General features: G+C 35.4%; 4 protein-coding genes across 4 annotated transcripts; 3 read left to right on the top strand and 1 right to left on the bottom strand.

The window, feature by feature from the left end:
• Positions 1-7,096: 7,096 nt before the first annotated feature.
• LOC137739309 (GCN5-related N-acetyltransferase 5, chloroplastic-like) lies at positions 7,097-7,977 on the top strand. The gene is made up of 2 exons (XM_068478864.1): positions 7,097-7,443; positions 7,707-7,977. The coding sequence occupies exons 1-2, from the start codon at positions 7,097-7,099 to the stop codon at positions 7,975-7,977; spliced, it is 618 nt and encodes a 205-aa protein (XP_068334965.1).
• Positions 7,978-9,476: 1,499 nt separating this feature from the next.
• On the bottom strand, positions 9,477-11,669 carry LOC137740115 (myb-related protein 306). The gene is made up of 3 exons (XM_068479924.1): positions 11,157-11,669; positions 10,819-10,948; positions 9,477-10,627 (listed from the first exon to the last, which is right to left on the bottom strand). Exons 1-3 carry the CDS (start codon positions 11,287-11,289, stop codon positions 9,865-9,867), a joined length of 1,026 nt encoding a protein of 341 aa, XP_068336025.1. The 5' UTR covers positions 11,290-11,669; the 3' UTR covers positions 9,477-9,864.
• A 7,493-nt stretch (positions 11,670-19,162) lies between these two features.
• On the top strand, positions 19,163-22,886 carry LOC137739549 (uncharacterized). Its single transcript, XM_068479157.1, has 5 exons — positions 19,163-19,813; positions 19,939-21,152; positions 21,726-22,145; positions 22,237-22,469; positions 22,566-22,886. Exons 1-5 carry the CDS (start codon positions 19,638-19,640, stop codon positions 22,815-22,817), a joined length of 2,295 nt encoding a protein of 764 aa, XP_068335258.1. The 5' UTR covers positions 19,163-19,637; the 3' UTR covers positions 22,818-22,886.
• A 1,540-nt stretch (positions 22,887-24,426) lies between these two features.
• Positions 24,427-26,042, top strand: LOC137739292 (large ribosomal subunit protein eL34). The gene is made up of 4 exons (XM_068478844.1): positions 24,427-24,584; positions 24,723-24,802; positions 25,537-25,646; positions 25,762-26,042. Exons 1-4 carry the CDS (start codon positions 24,506-24,508, stop codon positions 25,862-25,864), a joined length of 372 nt encoding a protein of 123 aa, XP_068334945.1. The 5' UTR covers positions 24,427-24,505; the 3' UTR covers positions 25,865-26,042.
• The last annotated feature ends 169 nt before the right edge of the window (positions 26,043-26,211 follow it).

The raw sequence follows: 26,211 nt of genomic DNA, 5'->3' as shown, positions 1-26,211 counted from the left end.
CTTCAAGAAGTTAGCGAAAGAAGAAGCCTTTTGCCTCTCACCAACCCAACCCAAATTTTTGATGCCCATAGGAAAAGCCCTAGTGTGATTGTGCCCTTTGGGTCCTTAGGATAAAAGCATCTTAGGCACCTAAGTAATCACGTATTTCCTTTTTATCACAGTATAACATACTCACGTCAAGGGTGACAACAGCTCACTAATCCAGTTGATCAATAATACAAACTAAAATGGAAATTTTTAAACAAAAGTTGGTGTTGATTGATGCAAACTTGACCTAAAGTTCTTTCCCTCTGCAAATAAATTATGGTTCACAGCTGCTGGTATATGATGCACTTGTCAATTAACCTCCTCAATCCCAACGAAATTTCCATGTCAAAAGAGGAAGATGCCTCGTGAGCTTGGACCACATAATACGTAGAGTTTTTGTCTATATTAACCAAATGTGATTTATTTGAATCTTTTACAGTTTTAATTTTTGAGTCACAATTCTTTTACAGTTTTAGTGATTCCCTTTCGTTTCCCACTGAGTTCCACTTAGTCAATCTTGGGTTAATTTTTTTCTGTCTAATTCATTAGAGGATTCAGCATACCCTTTTTTGGTTGAATTCAGGCATGCCTAAAGTATAAAAGTCTACCAAATGAAAAACTAGTTAGTATATATGGTAATAATCTCAACGTTTCCGATGAGCTAATATTGCCTAGTTCATGTCCTACATCATCCTACTCCGATGAGTTAATATCGCCTGATTCTTATTAATTTAGTATGGAATAAGATATCCTACATGGAATATGCATGCAATGTGCTGATGGCCTTAATCATTCAAGTAAGATTTGGTTGGTGTAAATATCTGGCTCAGTGTCGTTGAAAGAAAGGCAAATAATTAATAGCTGGTATCTATCGAATAGCAAGAACACGAATCGTTAATTATCTAAGGACCAGTGTCTAATCTTTCATCTATATATATTAGGTCAGAAAAATTGATAATTAGGAATAGAACTTAGGGGCATGTCAAAATAGAAAACGTGGCCACTGAAACGACAATGAATTATAGATCCTATAACTTTCTTGTCAATTGTCATGATGGAAAATGATATTAAGTGGGAATCATTAAGTTGATGTGAAAATTTTTCTGTTTTTTTTTTGTTCATAAATGAAAGAGAAAAATCGGGCTTATATATATAATATTATGTAGCCAAAAACAATCTCAATTCTAAATAAACCAATGTAGTCATTTCCCCCCAATTCTTGTTGTTTTCAATTGTCAAAAATTCATGGACAAATATTATAGGAAATTGTTATAAGTCCATGTTTAAGAAATTGTTATTAATCCATGTACAAATATTATTTCTTTATTCTTCCCTAGTAAATTTTCATTTATTTTATCGCCCCTGATTTGAAATTTGGCCGCTTAATTGTTGATGAATGCTCGAATAAAACACTTAGTATGTAGAAGAAAGTTGCATGGAGTAACTTTTATAACCGGGCAGACCGTAAAATTTGGGAAGAAAAGCTGGAAAACTAGCAGTATTGTTGAGGACTTTAGGTTAAATAGAATAGAAAGTATGATTATGGGTAAACTATTAGAAAAAAAAAAGAAAAAAGAAGCTTCTTAGTAGGGAGTGGAGAGGAAAGACCTATTTTCTAGGGTAGGCTACGTACCCCATATTTTGCCTTTTAATGTGCTATAGACATTCGTTAAAAAAAAAAAAAAAAAATGTGCTATAGACAATCGGTTTCATTTTTTTTCGACACTTCTCAAATTAGAGACCCTTGAGCTTGCAATCGATCACCTCTGTGTTGGATAGTTTATCTTACGTAGATGCATGTGAGTCTCATAGTGAAATTTACATGAATTTATTTTTACAGATAAACACTTAGGTTTTACCTATTACTTTGTATCAATTCATTTGATACATAATTAGTTGGTGCAGCAATTAGGCGTTTGATTAAGTTTCTGTTGTGCATATTGATCAGGGTTTTGATCATACTTTTTGTTCAGTTTGTTTGGTTGTTACAAAATAGCATAGGCCAATTTAGGGTATACCCATTTCTCACACAATCCTTGTTTAATAAGCAAACCAAATCCAAAAGAACAAGCAAATTTAGAACTTATTACCTCTAAGGGCAATTTACAAAACCAAAAAAAAAAAAAAATCTCCTCATTTAATTAATTTTCAACATCACCTAAGCGCTTGGGTGGTATTGGGTAGGCTCACAAACATCTACGGTCACAAATAAACAATTACGTTTCATCTATTACTTTGCAACAACTGACAAATTATATTGCTTCACAAAAATTATACAGCCATCAATCATGTCTAAGTGAAAACGATATATATGTCCTTGAGAGCCTTCGATTTCCCTTCCTTCGAGCCAGCATTTTCTTAGTACATAAAAAAACTACATGTGCAATGTATATTCTTGAGCATGCATGTGAAATTGTGGATGTCTCGTTTGAGTACCAAAACCCTATGACACTCTCATGTGGTAGCATTAAAGAGACAGCAAAAATAGCTTCCTGTGATCTGACTCTTGGTAGTTCCTCATGGCTGTGACTGTTTGCAACTTCTTAATTCGTCAATCTCTGAAATTTATTTCTTTATATTTCTTTTTTTCCAGATTTTAATCACCCTTCTAGAAAACTCGGGGGCATTGGTTCCTTTTTTTTCTTGGTGATTGACCAAAATTAAGTATCAATGAAGATTGTGGGACACAAACTCCATACATAAGTACTACTGATTTGCTGTATATATTCAATTTTCATGGCAGATAGACCAAGTCAATAGAACCTTAATAGGAAGTCACCTCATTAGCCGGCCAGCCGGTGATCATTTTCCACATACAACAGTACATCACGGCCCATAATAAGGAACTGCATGCATGCTTTTAGACGACTTTTCATACAAACCATTAAATTACTGAGATTTTTGGTCGCAAACATAATTTTTAGGGGTTTCGCTAGAATCAATCGTACACATAGATGTACCTTGTCGTTGATCTTTTGTGTGCCGGCTAGGATCTGGCGCATGTGTAACTAACCCAAATACCGTCCTAAAGCTAGCACAATCTAATGTATATATACCTATTCAGACATATACTCAGAACACATACACAAACACATGCAGCAGTAAGTCATGTCTGAGAGGAGCACATGTTTCTGTCATGGAGCAGGTTAATTTATCAAAGTGGCAAAGACTTACAAAAAACCAATATGTTTTATATGTACATACAGAAAGAAATAGTATTATGATCAAATTAAAACTGCTCTAAGCTAGCTGTGTGCCTGTTAGCTAGCTATAGCTAGAGAGCGTTGCCAGATGGAAAATCCTTACAATAGTAGCCGGTGGGTAACCCTGGGGGCATAATGTCACAATTTAATTGGATGTGAACATCAAATTAAAAATTGGGAACACATACTTGCTAGCTTAACTAGAACAAGTTGCCTCTCATCATGATAGTGTCTTGAGAATTTTGGTCTTCCTTTCCATATATTTCTGAGTTTGGGTGGACCATCTCACCGTCCGATCACACTCACAAAAAATCATAACGTCTTACATGTACTTATATATGTTGATTTCTTTCAAATGTATGAGAGTACCTACTTTGTGAATTTGGCCGGACGGATAAACATCTCCAGACTTGAGCATTTATCCACCTAAGCCCTACAAATCCATCCCTTCATCACACCATGCTATTGCAAGAAATTAAAGACGTCTAAGGGGGGCGTTATCAACTTTGACTTTCATGTATTTGGTAGGCTAATAATGTTACTTAAATCAGCTGTTAGCATATCTGATAAATCAAATGAAGAAGCTAGAGAGGGCAAGTATTTAGTAACTTCACTATCCAACTTGCACAGCATGGTACGTCACTACTACAATATTAGTTTTAGGTGGCGGATATTAGAAAAATCTTGTCGGATAAATTATATCCGACACATCATTTAATTAGTGGCAGATAAAAATCATATCGGTTATATCCGACATAAAATCCTGGCAGATATTTAGTGGCAGATTCTGGCGGTTTTTAAGTTAACGGTGGCGGTTATAATTGACAGAAATTGACTATTTTATTATTTTACTTTATGGCGGTTATTATTTTAGTATTTTGACGGTTATAACCGACAGAAATGAAAATTTTATTATTTTAAAATGTTATATTGATTATAAATAAATAAATTAACACATATTTTAAATATATTTTTTTTCACTCATGATCCTAAAGTCTAATGAATCCAATTCCCACAGGCCATAAATTTTCTGCGAGAATAATAACAACAGACTACAATCTAAAGCTTGATCATTTTTGTAATAAGGATTATGCTCCCTCACAGGCAAGCAACAAGATACAAAGAAATTCAAACAATTTTTTTCAATGCATCACAAAGCACATTGTCTAGCACATAAACACACATGAACATCCGGTGTACTCTATCATATCTAATTTTATTATTTTAAAATGTTATATTGATTAAAAATAAATAAATAAACACATGTTTTTAATATATTTTTTTTCACTTATGGCCCTGTCAGATATAATCGACACGAACAAAGCAAAATTTTGGACTGCCGCCAAAATAATCTTTGAATGTTTATTTTTTTGCGATTTTTTACACATGCTATCTCAGAGTATATACAAACATATTTGATGGTTGGATTGTTGAAATTAGTTTCATAGAATGCATGTCCTATCAAATTGATAGATTTAACAAACACTTAAGAGTTAATGTTATACTTCCATTAAGTATATAATAAGATTTATCCACTAGTGTAAATAATTTAAATTGAAGATCGAATTCATTCATTGCATTCTTATAGGATCGAGAAGTGTAGCTGCAAAAAATCATCAAAATCGGAGCTAAAATAACCGTTAAATTGTGAATTTTCGTTTATAACCATCGAAAACTTTTGTTCCATTACCTAATCTCTGAATGCTTGTATTTTTTGATTTTTTACGTATGAAATCTTGGAGTGTATACAAACAAGTTTGACGGTTGGATCATTAAAAAACGTTTCATAGAATGCGTATCGCATCAAAACGATAGATTAAACCAAGAGTTAGTGTTATACTTCCCCATCAAGTATAAAATAAGATTTTGTGGTATCCACTAATGTAAATATTTTAAATTGAAGATCGAATTCATTCAATGCATTCTTATAGGGTCGAGGAGTGTAGCTGTAAAAAATCATCAAAATCGAAGCTAAAATAACCGTTAAATTGTGATTTTTCGTTTATAACCGTCGAAAACTTTTGTTTTGTTACCTAATCTCTGAATGTTTGTTTTTTGTGATTTTTTACGTATGTGATCTCGTATTGTGTACAAACAAGTTTGACGGTTAGATCATTGAAAAAAGTTTCGTAGAATGTGTATCGCGTCAAAACGGTAGATTAATTAAACACTTTAGAGTTAATGTTATACTTCCATTAAGTATAAAATAAGATTTTGTGGTATCCACTAGTGTAAATATTTTAAATTGATGATCAAATTTATTCATTGCATTCTTATAGGGTCGAGGAGTGTTAACTGTCACATCCCAGCCCAGGGCGGATCACTTCCCCGGCCTGCTCCACCACTGTAGCACGATATTGTCAGCTTTGGGCTTACCATTCCGTCATGGTTTGTTTTTTGGGAACTCACGAGCAACTTCCCAGTGGGTCACCCATCATGGGATTGCTCTAGCCGCCTTCTCGCTTAACTTCGGAGTTCCTAAGGAACCCGAAGCCAGTGAGCTCCCAAAAGGTCTTGTGCTAGGTAGGGATGAGAATATACATTTAAGGACCACTCCCCTGGGCGATGTGGGATGTTACATTAACTGTAAAAAATCATTAAAATCAAAGCTAAAATAATCGTTAAATTGTGATTTTTCGTTTATAACTGTCGAAAACTTTTGTTTCGTTATGTAATCTCTGAATGTTTATTTTTTACGATTTTTTACGTATGCAATCTCGGAGTGTGTATAAATAAGTTTGACGGTTAGATCGTTGAAAAAAGTTTCGTCAAAACAATGGATTAAACAAACACTTAAGAGTTAATATTATACTTCCATTAAGTATAAAATAAGATTTTGTGGTATCCACTAGTGTAAATATTTTAAATTGAGGATCAAATTCATTCATTGCAATCTTATAGGGTCGAGGAGTGTAGCTGTAAAAAAATTATCAAAATCGGAGCTAAAATAACCGTAAAATTGTGATTTTTCGTTTATAAATGTCGAAAACTTTTGTTCCGTTACCTAATCTTTAGACGTTTTTTTTTTTTTTTTTTTTGCGATTTTTTACGTATGCAATCTTGTAGTATCTACAAACAAGTTTCATGGAAACTAGTTTCGTAGAATGCATATCTCTATTAAATTTGCCTAAATTTTGAAGTGGGAAAAGTAATTTGTGCTAAATTTTTATTTATGTTTTTCAAGTATTGATTAGACAATATTTAGTTTGTGTAATGACATTTTCATTACAATTCTCTTTTTGTTTCTTTATCGCATATTTTACATGGGTTATTATCTATTAAACCAAATAATTATTTATTTAATTTTTAAAAATGTATTCTATTTAAATACATATTATTTATTTATTTATTTATTAAACCAAATGATTATTATTTTATTTTTTTAAATCGTAACAAAATTTTGGGGGAATTTAAAATTTTGGGAGGGAATTTTGCTGCTGTCACATCCCGGCCCGGGGCGGACCACTTCCCGGGCCCACTCCACCACCGTAGCACGATATTGTCCGCTTTGGGCTTACCATTCCCTCACGGTTTTGTTTTTGGGAACTCACGAGCAACTTCCCAGTGGGTCACCCATCATGGGATTGCTCTAGCCCCCTTCTCGCTTAACTTCGGAGTTCCTACGGAACCCGAAGCCAGTGAGCTCCTAAAAGGCCTCGTGCTAAGTAGGAATGGGAATATACATATAAGGATCACTCCCCTGGGTGATGTGGGATGTCACAGCTGCCATTTTGTTTATGTAGGTTATAACCAACAGTAATGAAAATTTTATGTTGGTTTTTATTTAAAAAAAAAATTATGTCAATTTTAACTGACAATAATGAAAATTTTCCAAAATAAAACCTTTCCATCTCCAAGCAGCAATAATGGCTTGGTTGCTCGCTAAGTCGTTTGCAGAGTCCATGTTTTTGCCTTCTGGGTATGTGTCTGTGTTGGGCTGCTTGGTCAAGCAGTACTTGTTTGAAAGAATGGAGCTTCTTCCCAACACCGTCACGCTCATCACGTTTTACAGAAGAAGAAAAGAAAAGGACAAAGAAGAAGAAGAACAGCGACTGGAAGAAGTAGAAGAAGAAGAAGATGAAGTTGAGCTTTTGGCGGGGACTGTGGAAGTTTGCTTTAACAAAAAGGGTGTCGTTGCCTCTCCTCCTACACCAACTCCTCCCAAGAATTCACCTTATATTAGTAACATGGTGATGAAAAAATTGCTTCGGAGGTTTGTTTTGCTTCCCCAATTGAAGTTTTACTTTATCAAATGTTGTTTCTTGGGCATGTTATGTGCTCGGCATAATTGCATTGCATTTTATTCTTGTCGTAATTCATATATTGAATGCGTTTGGTTTTCGTAATTGTATTGTTTTTTGAACTGAATGATCACAAAACTACCCACATATAACACCAGATTTGAAAAGACAAAGCTTTAGTTCACTGTGTCTCAAATGAGACTTGATTTAAGATTATGACTTCGTAAATTTTCAGGAGGGGCATTGGATGGCATCTTTTGAAGGCAAGCATGGAACTAATCTCGCAGATGAGTTCCTCAAGAGAGGTGTACTTGCATTGTAGGATGATTGATACAGCTCCATTCAACATGTATAAAAAAGCAAGATACGACATTGTAAAGATGGATACCATTTTGGTTTTGTTGCTGTTGCAGAGGCGCAAGCACTTAATGTGCAAGAAACTTCCAGTCTTAACCAACTTTTCAGAATCGGATACGTTCTGTTCACAAGAGGAATTAACACCATGAATGTTTATGTGAAAATTTTAATATGTGTCTCTGAGGTGCATGCAGTTGTTGCCATAATCATTTTTGTGGATTTGTATTGATAAATCATTATGCAGTAAATCTCATATTGTTGCCTTCCCTGAGCATAGTGAAAAAAACTAGGAATTTTGTGTCTTCTCTAAGCAGCAGTAATGGCTTGGTTCTTTATTGTTAAGCAGAAATTAATACATTTGAAAGGGAAAGAAATGATTCAGAAAGTGGTTTATATTTTTTTTATTATTAATATATTTTCTGTCGGTTTTATCGGACAGAGAATGCTCTTATTAATCATTATTAATAATTTCTCTGTCGATTATATCTGACACAATTTCTGTCGAAAAATTCATTTTCTGACGCTGGCAATTCTGTCGCTTATTATATCCGCCACTGCATCTATTTTCTGTCGGATTTTGCTTAATATCCGACAGTAATATATGTTTCTTGTCGGTTATCATAGCGACACTAATAAATAGTTTCGTAGTAGTGCGTATTGTGTACGTATTTTGAATAGTGTTTCTTAGGGACCAATTACCTGTGATTCTTACCCAATCATCCCATAATTCCCATTTTCCATGCATGCCTTTTTCTTATGGGGTTGTAATTTGCCTTTACAGTCTAGATTACTTGCTTGGCCAGGGTTCAAAAACAACTTGTAAAGACACGTAGTAGTGATGAACATCACGCCTTCACATGTTTTATATAGTTTTCTTGGCCAGCCATCAAACGCTTCACATGTTCGTTTCAAGGCCAATTTGCCCACTTCCAATGCAACTTCGCCTACCCATTTGGTTGACAAAGTTTTCTGTATGATGGGTCACATAGTCGCAAATGTTAATATTTCATCTATTATAATAAGAATGGATGACGTAATTGATATTTATTTTTTGTTTAAATTTTGCCCAATCAGTTTGTTATGATTGGTACAATGAAATAGCTTTAGCTTAAAACGCATGATTAAAGTTTCTTCCTAATGGTTGTTTTTGGACTGCAATGTTTAAGTAGACTAGTAATGCTAGGAGAAATTTTATGTAAAGCATTCAAATTTCCACAGGATGTAGCTAGACATAAAAACCCTCACTGATGATTCCACCTACTTCAATTACATTTTTTAATTATGCAAGCTGCAATACTGTTGACTTTAATTCTGTGTTTTAACATTCAATTATGCTATCTGCATGGTTGACTTGGTTTCCATTGGCATACATAAATCTGTCATTATCGTTTACATTGCCACGAATAAGTGAAAGCCATCTGTGCACAACGAGTACCATTAATTGATGCTAATCTATTGAATGAAACGATGGTTACAAAGCACAAACGGTCAGAACCAGCTCACGCGCAAGTCGCAGTCATCGTTTATTGCAATGTTGATTCGGTTATATATTAATTAGGTGAAGCGAATGCAAATGTCCAAGAAACATTGAATCTGTATTTTGATTCAATTTATTCAAGTATTTTAAAGTTTGAAGAAACAAGAACAATAGCTAGCATGAAAGAACTCTTTATATTTACACAAGATAACGAGAATATAATATACATGTAGTGATCATGAAAAGAAACTAGGCAACAAAATGGTGTATGATAATTCAATTCGTAACAACATTCCAACATCTTACAGAACAAAATCTTAAGCATGAAATGGGAAATATAATTATTAGCTTCTGAGACATTTGACAATTGACATAATAATAATATAAAATTTTTACACTTCCTTTTCTAGCAGTGAGGGGTTCTAACAATTTCCCCTTGCTAATCAAGGCACCGTGAAATTAATCAGTCCCAATAACACCTAGAACCAGATTAGATTAAGCAAAAGACTAACAATTAATTAAGATATTACGATCTTTCCGGAAAAAACAAGCAAACTCCTCAGAGAAAGTTAGCATTTCCATGATCTGATAGCATATCACTAAAGAAGTGGTCCTTCCCTAGAGCAGCAGGAGCAGCACTTTCATCAAACAGCCACTTCTCAAGAAAAGACAGCGGCAACTGATCGCTGATAAGATCCGGCTTGCTTTCGCCTTGGAATAAGCTGTCCGGCGACATAGACGGAGACAAATCGGAATTTGAGGACTCAAAACCGAACAGAGACTCAAACGTATCAGATAGCTCAACATTGCCACTATTGGCAGTATTTGCCACAGATGTGGTTCCCTCACTAGATGAGTAATGCTGATAATCTGTCTTATTATTAGCCAAGTTGGTTAAGCTAGCTGATTTCTTTGGTGGGTTTTTCATCCAACCCTTCAACAATCTTGAAATGTTCTCAGTGCTTGAAGCATAAGTGGAACTGCTTGATTGATCTAGGGTTGGTTTCTTCGGGCTCGAAATTGAAAACCCATCTGTGGGATTCAAATCTGAACTCAAAGTCAGTGGCTTTTCTGGGGAAAGGGCATCTCTGAGGGCTTGCCTGGCCATGTGGATGTCTGTTTGAAGCCTCCTCTCCCATTGTCCTCTGGATATTGGCTGTGAGGAAGAATTGCTGTTTAGTCCTTGATCTTTTGAGTGAAGGCCTTCAGCGCCTCCTCCTTCAGCTTGGAGCTTGCTCAGCTTCTTCCTCAAGTGTGTGTTCCAATAGTTTTTAATGTCATTGTCAGTTCTCTGTGGGAGGTATGAAGCTATTGCAGCCCATCTGCAATCACACATTCAATGGTGCCATTAATTAGATTTGCAGAATCCAAACCTACTCAAATTTATTTTAGACTGAATATTTTTTTCAGATTGAAAAAAATAAAAAATGGATGTTTTACGACTTAGATGTAATGTAACACACATAGAAAATCTACAAATTTATATGGTGGATTTTATATTTAATATACTTACCTATTGCCCAAAAGAGCTTGAAGGTGGATGATCATCTTCTCCTCTTTGTCAGTAAAGTTACCGCGTCTGATCCCTGGCCTGAGGTAATTAGTCCATCTAAGCCTGCAACTTTTACTGCATCTATGCAGCCCTGGATTTACCAAAATAGAACAAAATACATATTAGTTGGATTCCCAAAGAAAAAAAAATGTGACAAATTAAAGGTAAAATATCACAAATTAACATCCACTCTTAATCTCAAAGTTAAACAAAACCCATGTTTTCATTCCAAGCAAAATCCAATATTTCACTCCAAAAAATGAAGAAAAAACAGAAGATAGAAAAGAAAGAAATTTTACCAGTATTGGTAGGAACAGCTCTCCAATTTCCAGGTCCACGTTCTTGAATGTAAGAGACTAAAATGATGTCTTCTTCAGGAGTCCAAGGTCCCTTCTTGACCCCTTGTTTGTCACAGCAAGGAGGCCTCCCCATAATATTTCACCTTTCTTTTCTCTGTTCTTTAATCAAATCACCACCACAGAATGTCTCCCAAGTTTCTTGCTATGTATCCTCTCACTCACTTGGAACTATATGTCTTTCTTTCTTTCTTTCTCGGAAGATGCTAAGACAAGAGACTCGATACTAAAAATGGAGGGTTTGGTCTGCATAAATAGACAAATGAAGCCTAGAGAGAGAGAGAGAGAGAGAGGGGGGGGGGGGGGGGTCTTAAGAGATAGGGGAAGACGCTGACCTAAAAGATATCAACAACAGAGCGGCAAGGGTAGCAAAAGAGTCAAATGGTGACAGCAAGAGCATTTACTCCAATGGCAGCAAGGCTTGCCAAAGTCAGCTATAGTGGCATCTCTCTCTCTCTCTCTCTCTCTCTCTCCCCTCCTCTTCTGCTTCTTTTTCTCCTGCCTAGCAAAACCGCGTGGCATTCAATGTGGCTCAACTGGGGAAAACCCCGCCCTTTAATGTGGTCTTAAACCCACCATTTCATCTCTCATGAATTATGTGCTTCGCTTTCAACAGACTCGGCACTCGTCCTAGTGAAAAGTAAAAAGTCAAAAACCCTACAAGCCCCCTTAGTAATTACTTGGAACCAAAGTCTTTAATGCTAGCTCTCTTATAAAATTTTTGTCTCCGCACTCTCCTTTGGAAGTGCTTCACGAAGAAAGCACTAAATGTTTCTTCTATAATTCTGAAGTAATTTTAACTTTTGTTATCAAGAAGTGCTTTTAGGTCTTCTTGTAGTTCAAACATGTCCTTGAGTATACTCTCCTCTTTCTTGTGCCATACTTGTTTACATTACCTTATTAATATGATAAAGATGTGACCATAACATGAAAGATTTGGTAACATAACATATTATAATACGAATAGTTTAGCAACATTATGTGACGATACTAAGATTATATATACTAAAACAACTCTCATATGGTGAAAGAGTAAGTTGGACTTACCTTGAATCATAACTAGTGTTTGTATATCGGGGTGTTGGATTTGTCTCATGTATAGACTTTGATTTTACTTGACATCATACTGAATTAAGAAAGAGAAAATATGACCAATTTGATCACTGTTAAGTAGCTAAAATCCAAGAGGGTGACACACATGGTGATTGACGAGTCTTGTTTTCTCTTGCATCATGCATGTCGGCTAATCGGTTTGGATAGCGAGATAGTGATCAAGGTCAATCATGTTAGCTACTAATGGAAATCTCTTGTTATATGTCTATTACAGGCTTGTTTCAAAGAGATTTTAAAATAATTGAAAGTGGTTTTGATGAAAGTGTTTTTGAAATCATCAATACAAATTAAAGTGGATTATGAAAAAACACTTCAAGCGTTTTGTGCAAATGTACTTCTTTCAAAAAAACATTTAAATTGCTTTTGAAATCCAAAATAAATTTCAATCGTGCTTCTAGCCATTTTATCATTTTATGATCTTATCCTTGGAATGATTCTGACAAATAAAGAATCACATGGTCTCCCTAAGACTGACGTCTTTTCTAAATGAACTGAACCTGGATACCACGAATGGAGTTTGAAGAAGGCGAAGGGGTCCTTGACCCGCAACAGATAGAGGAGGAAGTAGGTTTAAAAAATGATCTTAGAGTGTCCAGGGTTGGACCAAGAGGGTCTCTTAACGCCTTTTAAATTAGTATCATCTAAGCCAGTGCTCAATCAAGTAAGACCATGTTTATCGAAATGATTCCCATAAATAAATAAATAAATAAATTGCATACTTAAGTCGTGAGGTTAAGCTCACCCATCTCCTATTTAGTGTAGATAATATTATTCGTTCGAAAAAAAGTCGTGAGTCAAAATAATATTTACTTTTTTATATATGAAATAAAACTATTTCTTATGATTTGATACATAATTGTTCATGTTCGAGATAATTGATTTAATGTGATATGTGCTAGTAACACATGGTATGTCATAAATCAAAATAATATCCCTATCTTAGATACCGTTTCCACTTCTTGTAAGAAAGATAACATCGATCCACACACACTTAAGCTGTATATTTGATTTTTCTTCTCCAAACTTGCTCATATCGAAGAAAAAATAAAATCAGTTCTCTTTCACCTTTTGGGTTCTGCGTATATTTTCTAGACATTACATTAAATAATTCATTAATGAATTAACAGACATAATTAAAGAGCAGGGTGTAAAAATCATTTTCCAAGCAAAAACCCTACAAATTTAATAATAGAAATGAATTAGATGATTCTCACCTCAATTAGTAATTACCATTGCTATATTGTATAATTTCGATTCATGGGTTATTCTTACCCTTGAAAAGTGAATTGACTAAGGGATAGAAGTGCATTTTGGCTCACCCCCATTTAGTGTGGTGTATACTCATCACCTTATTTATTACCATTAGATAAGTTTGAATTTTGAGATTTGTGCATGTCTGCTACACGAATCTCAAAATTCAAACTCATCTAACTGTGATAAATATGATGGTGAGTGTACACCACACTAAATAATGGTGGGCAATTAAAGAAAGCTGGGACCAATTGGGAGGCAACCGCTTGTGGTGGACTCTTTAATTAGGCCTAATTATAATTATCTAAGCTTGGACCCATCACTTTTATATCATCCTAAATTTACATATTCAAAAAATAAAAATGTGACTTCTACGTCTCGGATTTGCATTTTCTTCATTGAAGATGCTCTTAGAAAGTGAAAAGCCTGGCTTTGCACTAATTCAACCGGAAAATTAATGGTCCTGCTGGTCCCTATAATCTTTAATTTAATACTAATTTTGAAAGAACGAAGGTATAATTAAGCTTGGTCGAGAATCAAGTTATCTTGTATAATTACCACGTTTCTAATTATTTTTCCAAGTCATTGAAGCAGTAAAAAATCTAGGTTAATTAATATAACGCATGCATTAGAAGTCATACTTAAAAGTGTAATTATTCTGACTATCTGGTAAATTGACAGCAACCCATATTTTTCATTCCTGTTTGTTTGTATCATTTACTCTTTTTTTTCTTTTCTTTTTCACACTAGCGATATTATATACGCACGTTGTATACAACAACATTCTTGTGCGCCCGGTTCATTGTATCTCCATCAATATGAATAGATTTGAACTTTTATCTAATACAAGGGCTGATTTGGACCCCAAAAGCCGAAACCCTAGCAGTCTAGCAAATGAAGAAGGCATGCGTATGTTTAGATTTTAATTGTTCGTGTAAAAACATATAATATAAGATTTGGCACTTTTTCCACGACAGAGTGACTACGATGGGTTAGAGCCGTGCACCTTGCAGTCGTTTCTTCACCGATTCAGCGGCGTACGCGGTTGGCGGAGATCTGTTTAGGATTTTTAGATTTTTTTGTGTGGTCACTTTTGGGCCTCTACAATTGGACCTTAACTTTTGGGCTCCTATGTAATTTTTTGCTTTAGGTATAGATAAGAACCTTTACTCATGCATTGTGTGCATGTATGGCGTCTTGTTTGTACTGATCCTTTTTTTTAGGACTGTTTTATTTCTCGCTTTTAACTGCGAAATCTTTGCAATTTGTCATTCTGAACTTTGTATAAAAATTCCCTTTGACCGAAAAAAAAAAAATATATGTCAATTTTAAATTGTGTCACGGATTCTGTCACACCGCAACTTCCATGTGGCCTTTAATATATGCAGAAGCGAAATTCCTTCTTCTTTCTCCTCCCGATTTGGCTCTATGCTAGCTATTTGTGATAATATTGAACAATATTTTAGTCTGCAATCTACATATATATGATATCTCTATACATGCATGATCAGTTGGCCATATATCTTCTGCTGCCAATGTACGTAAATAATGGATGCATAATATATATATATATATATATATATATATATATATATATATATATTCGGGTGATGAAATTGGAGAGCATGAATGTTTGTAATTTGTTTATGATACAATCAGTCAGGATCTTGAAGACCATTGTAGTTAAGAATTTATGTCCAAGTTTTAATGGTTAGGTTACTTGCAATTTGAATTTACGTTTAAAAAATGTACATATGAATTTTAAAGTGAACCAACCGAATGGTAGTTTTCCTTGGAACCAAAGGTCAGTTGAGATTTGCTATAGATCGAAGAACTGGGTTTACTTTTTTGTTCTTTAGTTTATATTGATTATCCTCAATTTGACTTTGTTTTAAAGACGAAAATAACCTTATTTAGTTTTTAATAAAATACCAAATTGATATCAATTTGCGGAATCTTTGAATTTCATTTTCTTATAATTTAGATCAAATATATTAGAGTATCGCTCGAATAAAACAAGAACAAATAGATTTTTTAGGCCCATATAGTGCATGCCCATCTCTCTCATTTTCACTTGTTTTTTACTTGTATATTTATCTTTCTTCCGGCGGGCTACATATCCATACCAAAACAAATACATGGCCCTTATATGAAGGTGGTTTCTAGTAGTAGACGTTGACTGAAACAAATACATGTCCATACTTTCTATTTTCTTTGATATAATGCCCATACTCTCCATACTGATTTCAAGTGTCCAAGTAATGGGTACTGAGAAAAACCATGTGCATTATAGTTCCCCACAATTTACAAGCCACTTTAGTGGTGTGTATAACAAATGAAAAATTAATGCATGTGAAGTATTCTCACACGTACGCGGGTATTTAAAGATAAAGATGAGTATATATGATCTTTAATATCTTTATATATATATATATATATATATATATATATGTGTGTGTGTGTGTGTGTGTGTGTGTGTGGATGTATGTGAGAACTAACTCCAACCTTCAAGATGTGCATTGAACTTGTTATATTGTGGCCTCGTCAATGTATTTCGTCGGTTTCATTGGACATGCATATTCATATGATCAGATCGAGTAGATAATTCCGTCGACTGAACGCTCTCCAATTCCAAAATATGGGAGTACTTGATGGAGTAGTAATTTGCAAATTGATAAAAGTTTATGTACATGATCAACAATATTAATCGGAAAAGAAAACACAGTATCACCATTTAGAAGGGTAGCATTTCTCGAAGATGAAGACCTACCACATGCATAAGCATGGAAAAAAAATAATATTATGATCACCTTTAGGAAGCTATTTGACTCAAACTCAGTCTTGCCAAAAAGCTTCTTGCATATGTAGAGCATTAAGAACAGTCGTGTTAGCTACCAGAAATATGAGAATTCCAATTTCAAAGACAACGCTTAAGCACCTTAAACTTCTGCAACATAACAAACGTGCCCTTAGTTACAATAACAAAAACAACAAAAAAAAAAAAAAAAAAAAAATCCCAATTGGATCCATCATCGTGATCCCAATCTAAACTGAGGTGAAATGAAAAAGATTGGGCCTTAATGTTATTCTTAAAAATTTGTTGATTTTGGGCTGATAAAACCCAAGTCAAGGCTTCAAATATAACGAAGAAGAGATGTCCCAAGAAACATAACAAAGAGAAAGTGCGGTTGGGTGATTTAGGATTTAAGGTTTGTCTCTCATCTCTTCTTTTCTTCACGATGCAAAGATTGTACAAACCTCACACACGATTTTTCACGATTTAACTATTAGAATTTAATTAATCGCATTCGCGTCATTTGATGCGCAGGAGAACAAAACTTGCAACAGTTGATTCATACGGAATATCAAATGAACATAGTCATGAGAAATGATTTTTGCATATTCTTTTTTTCACGTGTACTTTTCTTTTTTTTTTAGGTGTTGAATTGAACAAAAGAGTCTCCATGAACGAAAGAAAAAAAGATACTGTAGAAGGAAAAAATAAGTGTCTGAAAAATCATTTTTCATATGCATGTATAGTGATGCCGTATTTGGTAACAATTACAACGTGTTAAATTTTGTATTTGGTTAGTTTCTAGTAGATTTTTCAAACGAATATTACACTGTTACCCTCTTGTTAATTTCAAACTTCTTAATTTGGGATTGAAAAAATGATTCTTTTCCATATATAGTTTGATCCCAGATATGACAATATTTTAATGGCATTCGCTCATATTTGCCCATAAGGCTGGTAGAGCCACTGTGCTGTTCTTCCAGTATTTGAGTTTTTCTTGAAACACAAGGGCAAGGTGTTTGATGAAATACGTCGTAGAATTTTTCTTCTTGGAAACCTGCCTCTTTACGTACTCTTTGGTACAACAAATTTCTATCTCCGCCACTGTATATCCACGAATACGCATACGAAACTAGAGCTAGCGGTGTTGTGCCGTGTATTGTTCTGTGAGAATTCGATCTAGAAGAAGGATTATTTTGACTAAGGGGTTGCTTAATTGTTTTCTCTCACCGAGCGTTAGGGTCGTTGTCCTCCTCTCTTCTAGAAAACGTCCCTCGACATCTTATCATGCGGTCTCCATATCTAAATCTCATGCTGCTGTCGACTGACGAGGATGAGGAATTAAAAAGAATTTTCTGCAATCGGCAGGTAAGAAAATGACCCTTAAGAAAACTCTAAACCCCAATATTATATATGTATATATATTAAAGCGGATTAGTGATACTATTTTTTAACACGTATTTTTGTAGAGCATATTTTTAATATATTTTAACTATTCAAACCGTCTATTTTTTAGAACATAATTCATATATCATCTTTGTAAAAAATAGACAAATCCAAAACCATTAAGTTATAGTGGAGAAAATGAACGAATAAGATTCTACGAAAAAAAACTCTAAATCCAATAGATCTGTTTCTTTTTGTTCTTACGAACATAATAGTTTCATTATTACTAAAAGTAATTGAAAAGAATCAAACAAATCAAACAAATATTATAATCCAACGATCATATGATTATAGAGATAAATGATTTTTGGTAGACATAACCCTTTAGGACAGGTCTAAAAAATACACAATTCTAATTGTTGAAATAAATTATAAAATGAGTCTCATAAAACCGTGTGGAAAAAATTATGTAAACAAATGCTGCCACGAATCCGTCTCATACTTATATAAGTTAAGTTCGTTGTTTGACTTGTGTGTGCATGTCTATGTATAATGACATTCATACTATGTGAAGACTCAATATTGTAGTGCGTGTGACGCGAATTCCACTAGGCATGCATAGGTTATGCATATATAGCCCCACACGTTATTAGGCAAATATTGTCTTCAGATGTACCAATCGAGGTCGGCATAAAAAGATAAGCAAACATTCTAACTTCAACTTCAATCACAAGTGGAAGCTTATCTGAATTTGTCTCGTACTTGATTTACACATATTGTATTTATAAAATAAAGATAATCGGTTTTCAGTACAAATAATATTGGAAAATAGAGAAATTAAACACACGGTTTTCGAATGTAGTAGTGTACATTTATAAGCTGTGGCTTGCAGACACGAAATTAGAGATAATCAAGGGCATAAATTATCGAAGATAAGTTATTTTTCAAGATAAATATGAAACGTTGATATTGTAATAATAAAATTTTGTAAAGTAATATAGATTTTGAAATGATTAAATCGATATCCATATAATCGCAAGAATTATGTGAAGAATACTATGTTATTGATTTTTGAGTAATTATAATTTATTAAGAATTTTATTTACTCTTATTTGAATTTGTTTAAGTTTCATAATTTATGAGATATGGAATTCATAAATGCAAGAGTTACAATGATGCTAAGAACTTTGATCAAAATATTTAAACAAACACAATTTCAACCTAACAATATGAGCTGACTAGGAATCAAAACCAAAATGACTCTTAATTCAACTTTGCAATTAGAAACAAAAGAGAAAATGCACAGAAATAAAACCGGGGTGCGAAATGACCAAAATGCCCCTTAATTCATTTGAAATTTAGGACAAGAATAAAAAATCCATAAAAAGTTAAAACTTAAGCTTTCAATCTCACCCAATTCCTCCTCTTTTTCTGATTTCTCTCTCCAAAGTTCTTAGCAAAAAAAAACAGAGACCCCTCAACCGATCGATGTTATGTATAAATCTTCTTGCAAAAATAACAGTCCGTCAGTAAACCAATCACATAACGGTCTCCTCAGAACTCCGAGGCTCTCTCTAAGCAACCCCCCATAAGATTAGTTCAATTTCAACCCCAAGTCGCTGACATGTTCTTTTCTCACCTCCCCTAAACTTTTGCTTCCAAATCCCCCTTAAATCTCAGCAGTTAGGTCAGATTTCCACCTTCGGGAATCCCATTTCATGCAACCCTTTCAAGCATTTTTATGAATCTTCCTGCTCTCTTCAGGTGGGAAGTCCATTCCTCCCTGAAAATTCAACGTGGAAATCAAAGCCTGCGTGAAACTCCTCTGTATTTTTGCTTCAAACTGAGATAAAGCGATTGATTTATGGGTTTCTTCACTGATGGGTGCCTTTATCATTTCTTTGCTAAATACCCACTTTGATTTGGAAAATATGGGTGCTTCTGGTGGGGAGTTTTACTCAAAGATGGCTCCTTTTCCTAGACTTTTCACCCTCTCTGTCTCTTCCCTTTTGCTTGCTCTGTTAAGATTTTTCAGCAAGTTCTTCCTCAGAGTCAGGTATTCAAATTCCCACTTGGGTTTTGTAACTCTGATGTTTTTAGATGAATTCTCGGCTGGGTTTTGTAATTCAGATACTTTTTTATTGATTCAGTAACTTATTTTTGTGTTTCCCTTTGTTGCAGTTTTGGTAATGGCGAGCGTTCTGGGATGAATAATTCTTGTCGTTCTCCTAACCCTCTTTCTGAAGAAACCAACCAAATGGTATCGAATAATAATCTTGTTGAGACAGAAGCTCTACCCGGAAAAGTGGATTCTTGTTCTGCTAGCCTTGTTTCTGAAGAAACCAATCAAATGGTATCGAATAATCCGGTTGAGCCAGAAGCTCTGCCGGAGAGAGCAGATTCCGAGATTTCGGAGAGCGACGGAGATTCGGAGCTTGGTGATGTTGATGGTGCAGAGGCCTCGAAGCCGAGTTTCGTGTTTAAATTCGAGTACCAGACTAGAGAAATATTAAGCAGAAGCAATACAGAGTATGAGTTTCTGGCTGACGAGTTTAACCTATTCAAAGAAGAAGGACCAGAATTCACAAGCAGCAGCAGCAGCAGCAGAAAATACGAATTCAAAGCCGGAGAGAATGTCAGTTGCTTCGTGGAAGAAGCTAAAGTTGCAACCTTCACTGTCGAAGGAGGAGGTGATCATGAAGAAATTGCTCATGAATTCTCAGGTGGGGAATGCAAGGAAGATGAAGAGTCTGATAAGAAATCGGCGATGGAAGATGCTCGTTCGGACGAAGAGCTAATGGGGAGCCTCGAAAGCGATTCTGATCGTGAGGAAGTTGATTCTCATGAAGTTAATTTCTTGTCAGAAAAGGACTTTGGCTCCCCAAGTTTGGGGTTTTTGTCAGCAGAAGATTTTGGGGAAAGAGATGAACTTCCAAATTTCGATATGGGGTACGAGTCTGATTGTTTCGATGAAGAAGATGAAGATATAAACGAACAAATTCGAGAACTCCAAGAGCTGCCCAGCAGCTCGAATCCAGAAGGGTTTAGTAGAAAGGACGAAACGCCAATCGAGCGTTCCGAAAATGCTGAAAAACCAGATGTTCGTAATTCGGTAACCAATGATTCTGAGGATTCAAACACATTGGAAACATTGTGGGAACACCAGGAATTGTTAGAACAGTTGAAAATGGAGCTCAAGAAAGTCAGAGCTACCGGTTTGCCTACCATTCTCGAAGAATCCGAGTCTCCAAATATGGATGATTTGAAACCATGGAAGATTGATGAAAAGGCCCATCAAGGTGATCGAATGGGAGAGCTTCAGAAGTTCCACAGAATTTACAGAGAGCGTATGCGAAAATTCGACATTTTAAATTACCAGAAGTTATATGCAATAGGTCAGTTCTTTTTCATCAATTTCGATTAATTTCTTCACAGTTTCAAATCATTTTGCTTGTTTTTTCTTCCCAAATTCTTTTCTTCTTAATTTCCATCTGTTCTTATCCATTCGATTCATCGGTATGATTAATTTAACCTAATTAGGACCCACTTACATCTCAACCATCAAGAGTGATTATTACATGACCTAATTAAATTAGAACACACACCTTTCCCGGTTCTCCATTGTGTAAGCACTTTTCAAAAAAAAGCACTTTTGCATATGTAGGTATCAAATATTGTCCAAAAGCACATTACATACTCAGTGGCTGTGCAGATAGTACATAGAGCCATCTCATTACCCTTAGTTTATGTTTAATTAGCACCTTCTGAGCATGCTGGTCTTTAAGCTCCACCAGTCTAATTATGGAAGTGCTTTTGTGCTCCACCATTTTGTTTGTTGGTTTCTTCTTTGCAGACAAGCTGCAGAAATTCATGTATATGAAAAGTTAATCTGTAATTATTAAATTAAATTGACTTTAATTCACATGATCTCAATTTCTTATGTGTTTTATGAAAATCCAAATGTGTAGGTTTCTTGCAGTCCAAGGATCCACTTCAGTCGTTTCCGAGCTCCTCCAAATCCTCAGCTCCGGCAATCCCATCCTTTCTCTCACAGAACTTTTGGAGATGCAAACCGAAAAAAGAATCAGATTCCGACCCAATGGAGAAGTTTATTAGAGAATTGCATGGTGATTTAGAAGCGGTTTATGTGGGGCAGTTGTGCCTTTCTTGGGAGATCCTTCAATGGCAGTATGAGAAGGCCTTCAAGCTATGGGAATCCGCTCCGTATGGAAATGGTTCGTACAATGTGGTTGCCGGCGAGTTCCAACAGTTTCAAGTTCACTTGGTTAGATTTGTAGAGAACGAATGTTTTCAAGGGCCTAGGGTTGAAAATTACGTCAAGAATCGATGCATCACGCGCCATCTTCTTCAAGTTCCGGTGATTAGAAGTGAGGGAGACTTGTAGATCAAATGTTGCGGTTACTTATAGATGTTGAAGGTTTGATTTATCGAGACTAATACAAATGTATGGCATTGCAGGGGACAATTTAAAGGAGAGGAAGAAAGCAAGAAGAAAGGGCAAAGACGGTGGTGCAATTACAAGTGACATTCTAGTAGAGATACTCGAAGAATCAATACGGACAATTTGGCGATTCATTCGAGCTGATAAATACGCTAATTGTACGCTTGCACATCGAAGGAGAAGACAAGAAGAAGAGCTTGAAGAATCGGATCTGAAGCTTTTCACGGAGATCCAAACAGATCTTCACAAGGTAGGTTTCTTATCAGATAGTCTAACATACGAGTTTTCATGTTTCGGTTTGACCTAACGATCGAATTAACTTTTTTTTTTCTTCCATGGAATGCAGAAAAACATGAAGCTAAAAGAGAGACTGAGGTGTGGGAACTGCATCCTGAAGAGATTCAAAAAGCATGAGGATGAAGGCACAGATCACCTCTACTTCTTCTCCCAAGTTGACATGAAATTGGTAGCTAGGGTTTTGAACATGTCGACTATAACAACAGAGCAACTAGTGTGGTGTCACAACAAGTTGAGCAAGATAAATTTTGTGAACCGAAAGCTTCTTGTAGATCCTTCCATCTTGCTGTTTCCATGCTAGCAATAGCAGTAGTCACATTTTTGTCTAACCAAAGTAAATATTAGGCTTCAAGCTGCACATTATTGTTCATATTTTCTTGGCAAAGCGATATTCTAATTCACATTAATTTATAAGAAAATGATTTTGAATTTAAAAACAAAGGTGGAAACAAATTGGCATGGCTAACTGATTCATCTCATATCTTATTATTGTTCATATTTGATTGTTTGAAGAATATATGCCTAATTAGATTATTAGTCCTCGTGGTAATAGGAAAGTCGGCCCTTGTGGTAAAGTTCTTTGGGATTTAGGTCCAACAAAAAAAGTTCTTTCAACTCTTCGTTAATTGTTATCACGTGAACCACATGTGTGATACTAACTCTTATTTTTAACCCCACATACAAACAATTAATGGAGAGTTCAAGTTTAGTTCAAATACCCAATTTGACGGAACTTTCAAATTTGGGTCTAACCAAGTCATCACAACAATTCTTTATTTTTTTTATTTTTTATTTTTTTTATTTTTACCGTTAGATTGTTTTTTCTGACTACCATGTCATCACGAATATTATTAATTGAATTAAGTTAAAAATATATACGACGGTGGTAACGTTGAAGTCCGTGGGCAGAAGACTAAACATATATCTTGCGGCAAAGACGAGGTCCCCACGCGTTTGCGTTCTCAAGGTGCAAGAATTATCATCTACTCGGTCAAATTTTCAATTTTCAACGATGCTATAACTAACTTACCTGTAAAGTTTTATGGGGAAATTTGTAATGGTGGGTGGAAGGTGGTTGACAATTTTGGTAAGTAATTAAGCAAGATTTTAAGAATTTTAAATGGCGTTTAACTGCATTGATAGAAAGTAATAATGTATGTGCACTCTAGCGCAGGTTTTATTGGTGCATGTTCGATTTCTACTGATTCTTTTTCCTTAATATTAACAATTTAACCCACTAACATTATTGTTTAGGTAGCAGAAACTTTGTTTTATTTATTTTTATCATAGTGAGATTTTTTTTTTCAACTAGAAGAAATTTTTCGATGTGCAGGAATACGGATCGGTACACCAAGTGTAATAATATAATTGGTTGAAATTTTTTTTTAAATATTCAACAAATTATGTTATTACACTTTGTATTGAATCATGTTCCCGACACAGTAAAATTAGAGCATAGATGGGAAGTTAAACTTGATCTCTCTTCCAACGTTATGGAGAACAAATTCTACTAGACCGATACATAATTGATCGGCCACACTGAAACTCGAATTTAGGTCCAAAACTTATAACCGTACCTTTCAATGAGATAGAAGGTAGGTAAGGCAAACACATGAAGCACCCAATTATGGAACCAAATTTTGAAAAGCATGATCGGTTTGGTTTGGTTTTCAACCGAAATTATAAATTAGCAGTAAAACCGGATTGAACGACAGAGGCCGGTCCAGTTCAGCCGGTTTGTTGAAATTTTTGTTGATTTTGCTAATTGCTAGGTTCAGGCCCGTCCCTTCTTAATTTGGACCCGGCCCATATTTAACTTAATCCTCACCGTCGAATACTACTAATCTCGCCTGAGCCGTTAGATCTAGGGTTTCTCACCCTTCGAAAACCCTATTTAAACTCTGTCATCTTCAAAGCTCGGCCCTCTTGTTGCGCTCCATCGCACTTACAGAGAGAGAGGGGCAGCCGAGCTAAACCAGCACTCCAAAAATGGTGCAGCGGCTCACGTACCGGAAGCGTCACAGCTACGCCACCAAGTCCAACCAGCACCGCATCGTCAAAACCCCCGGTAAGATATTTTTCACCGATTGCATTCCCAATTCGCTTCTGAAATATGATCGAGTTTTCAATTAGGGTCTTACTGGTTTTGTTTATGATGTCGTTTGATTGCTTTGGCTGAGTTGATTTTGTGCGTTTTGAATGTTAGGTGGGAAATTGATCTATCAGACCACCAAGAAGAGAGCCAGCGGCCCCAAATGCCCTGTTACTGGCAAGAGAATCCAAGGGGTATACATATTCTTTCTTTTGATTGTTTATTATCTGTGTATGCGATTGTATGTGTGTGTGTCTGTATTTGTTTGACTAAGCAATTAGGTTAGTTTTATGATTTGAATGCAAGAATGTGTGTGATTGTATTTGGTTGATGAATGATTGGTTGGGGTTTATGAATTTGTGGGAGACTAGGCAGTAGTTTCTGAAATTCGAATATGAACTCTAGAGGCCAAATGCACGGTTTCATAGTAGGACTTATACCGGGTTCATAAACAAAACTTCATATCTTTTGAATCCAAGCATACTATTAGATTTGTGACGGGGGGATTTGATCAGTCCCCAACTTGGAGCAGGCAACCAATGCTTGTATATTCCAAGTGTTATAACGTCGCATATAGACTTGCCAATGTTGATGGTCCTCCCAGCTCTTGTTGGGAGCTCCTCCGTTGACGGTGGTGTCATATCCTATCTTCCCGTGGAGCAGTGTCACTGCCATTACCACTTCGGAAGATAGCCATGCACTGACATTTTCAATTTTCAATATTTTGATTTTTGCTATCTCTAAAGTTCAACATGTAACGAGAATCATTGGAGTTTTGACAAATTGATTGTATATTTGTTTTTTCATTAGTTTGTATCAACCTACTTTATATGATATTTGGGAATTCTTATGTGCGTCCATGTGCAATCGAATTCCTTTATATTTCTCATTGTAATTATGGCTGATAATAATTTTGGTTTCCTTGCAGATTCCTCACTTGAGACCGGCTGAGTACAAGAGGTCTAGACTATCTAGGAACCGCAGGACTGTGAACCGGGCCTATGGTGGTGTATTGTCTGGAGGTGCTGTTAGGGAGAGGTAATTTAGTGCCAAACATTCTGATTTCAGAATGCGCTGGTTTTGTAGCAACTCTTTGGTTGTAAATTAGTAATCAAGGCATTGCATTGAGTTTTTGTTGTTTGATTTTATGCAGGATCATTAGAGCTTTCTTGGTGGAAGAGCAGAAAATTGTCAAGAAGGTTTTGAAGATCCAAAAGGCCAAGGAAAAGCAGGCGGAGAAAGGAGCTAGGAGCTAAACGAGGCGAGAATCTATAGTCTTTTGATCGAAGTATAAGAAATGGTTGAGCGAGATTTTGTCGTTAGGTTTTGTTGATTGATGAATCTGGATCTTAGATTGGAATGCTTTTATTGATATGTGCTAGTCGGTTAATTTCGTTTCAATGACAAACCAATTGCCTGTTTCGTTTGTGATAATCTTGTTCGTTGATCTTTCTCCTCTCTAGGAAGCTCCAGCTTTTCGATTTTGTTGTTTATTTTGTGCATGATAATTTTGCAAGGAACTTTAACGAAAAGTTTTTGGTACTGTTCATTTTAACGAAAAATCAGATTTTTACACTAAAAGGTTAATCATGGTACTATTTAT

This window comes from Pyrus communis, chromosome 7 (genome assembly GCF_963583255.1).
Source record: "Pyrus communis chromosome 7, drPyrComm1.1, whole genome shotgun sequence".
NCBI classification, from domain to species: Eukaryota; Viridiplantae; Streptophyta; class Magnoliopsida; order Rosales; family Rosaceae; genus Pyrus; species Pyrus communis.
This window is presented reverse-complemented; position numbering and strand designations above follow the sequence as displayed.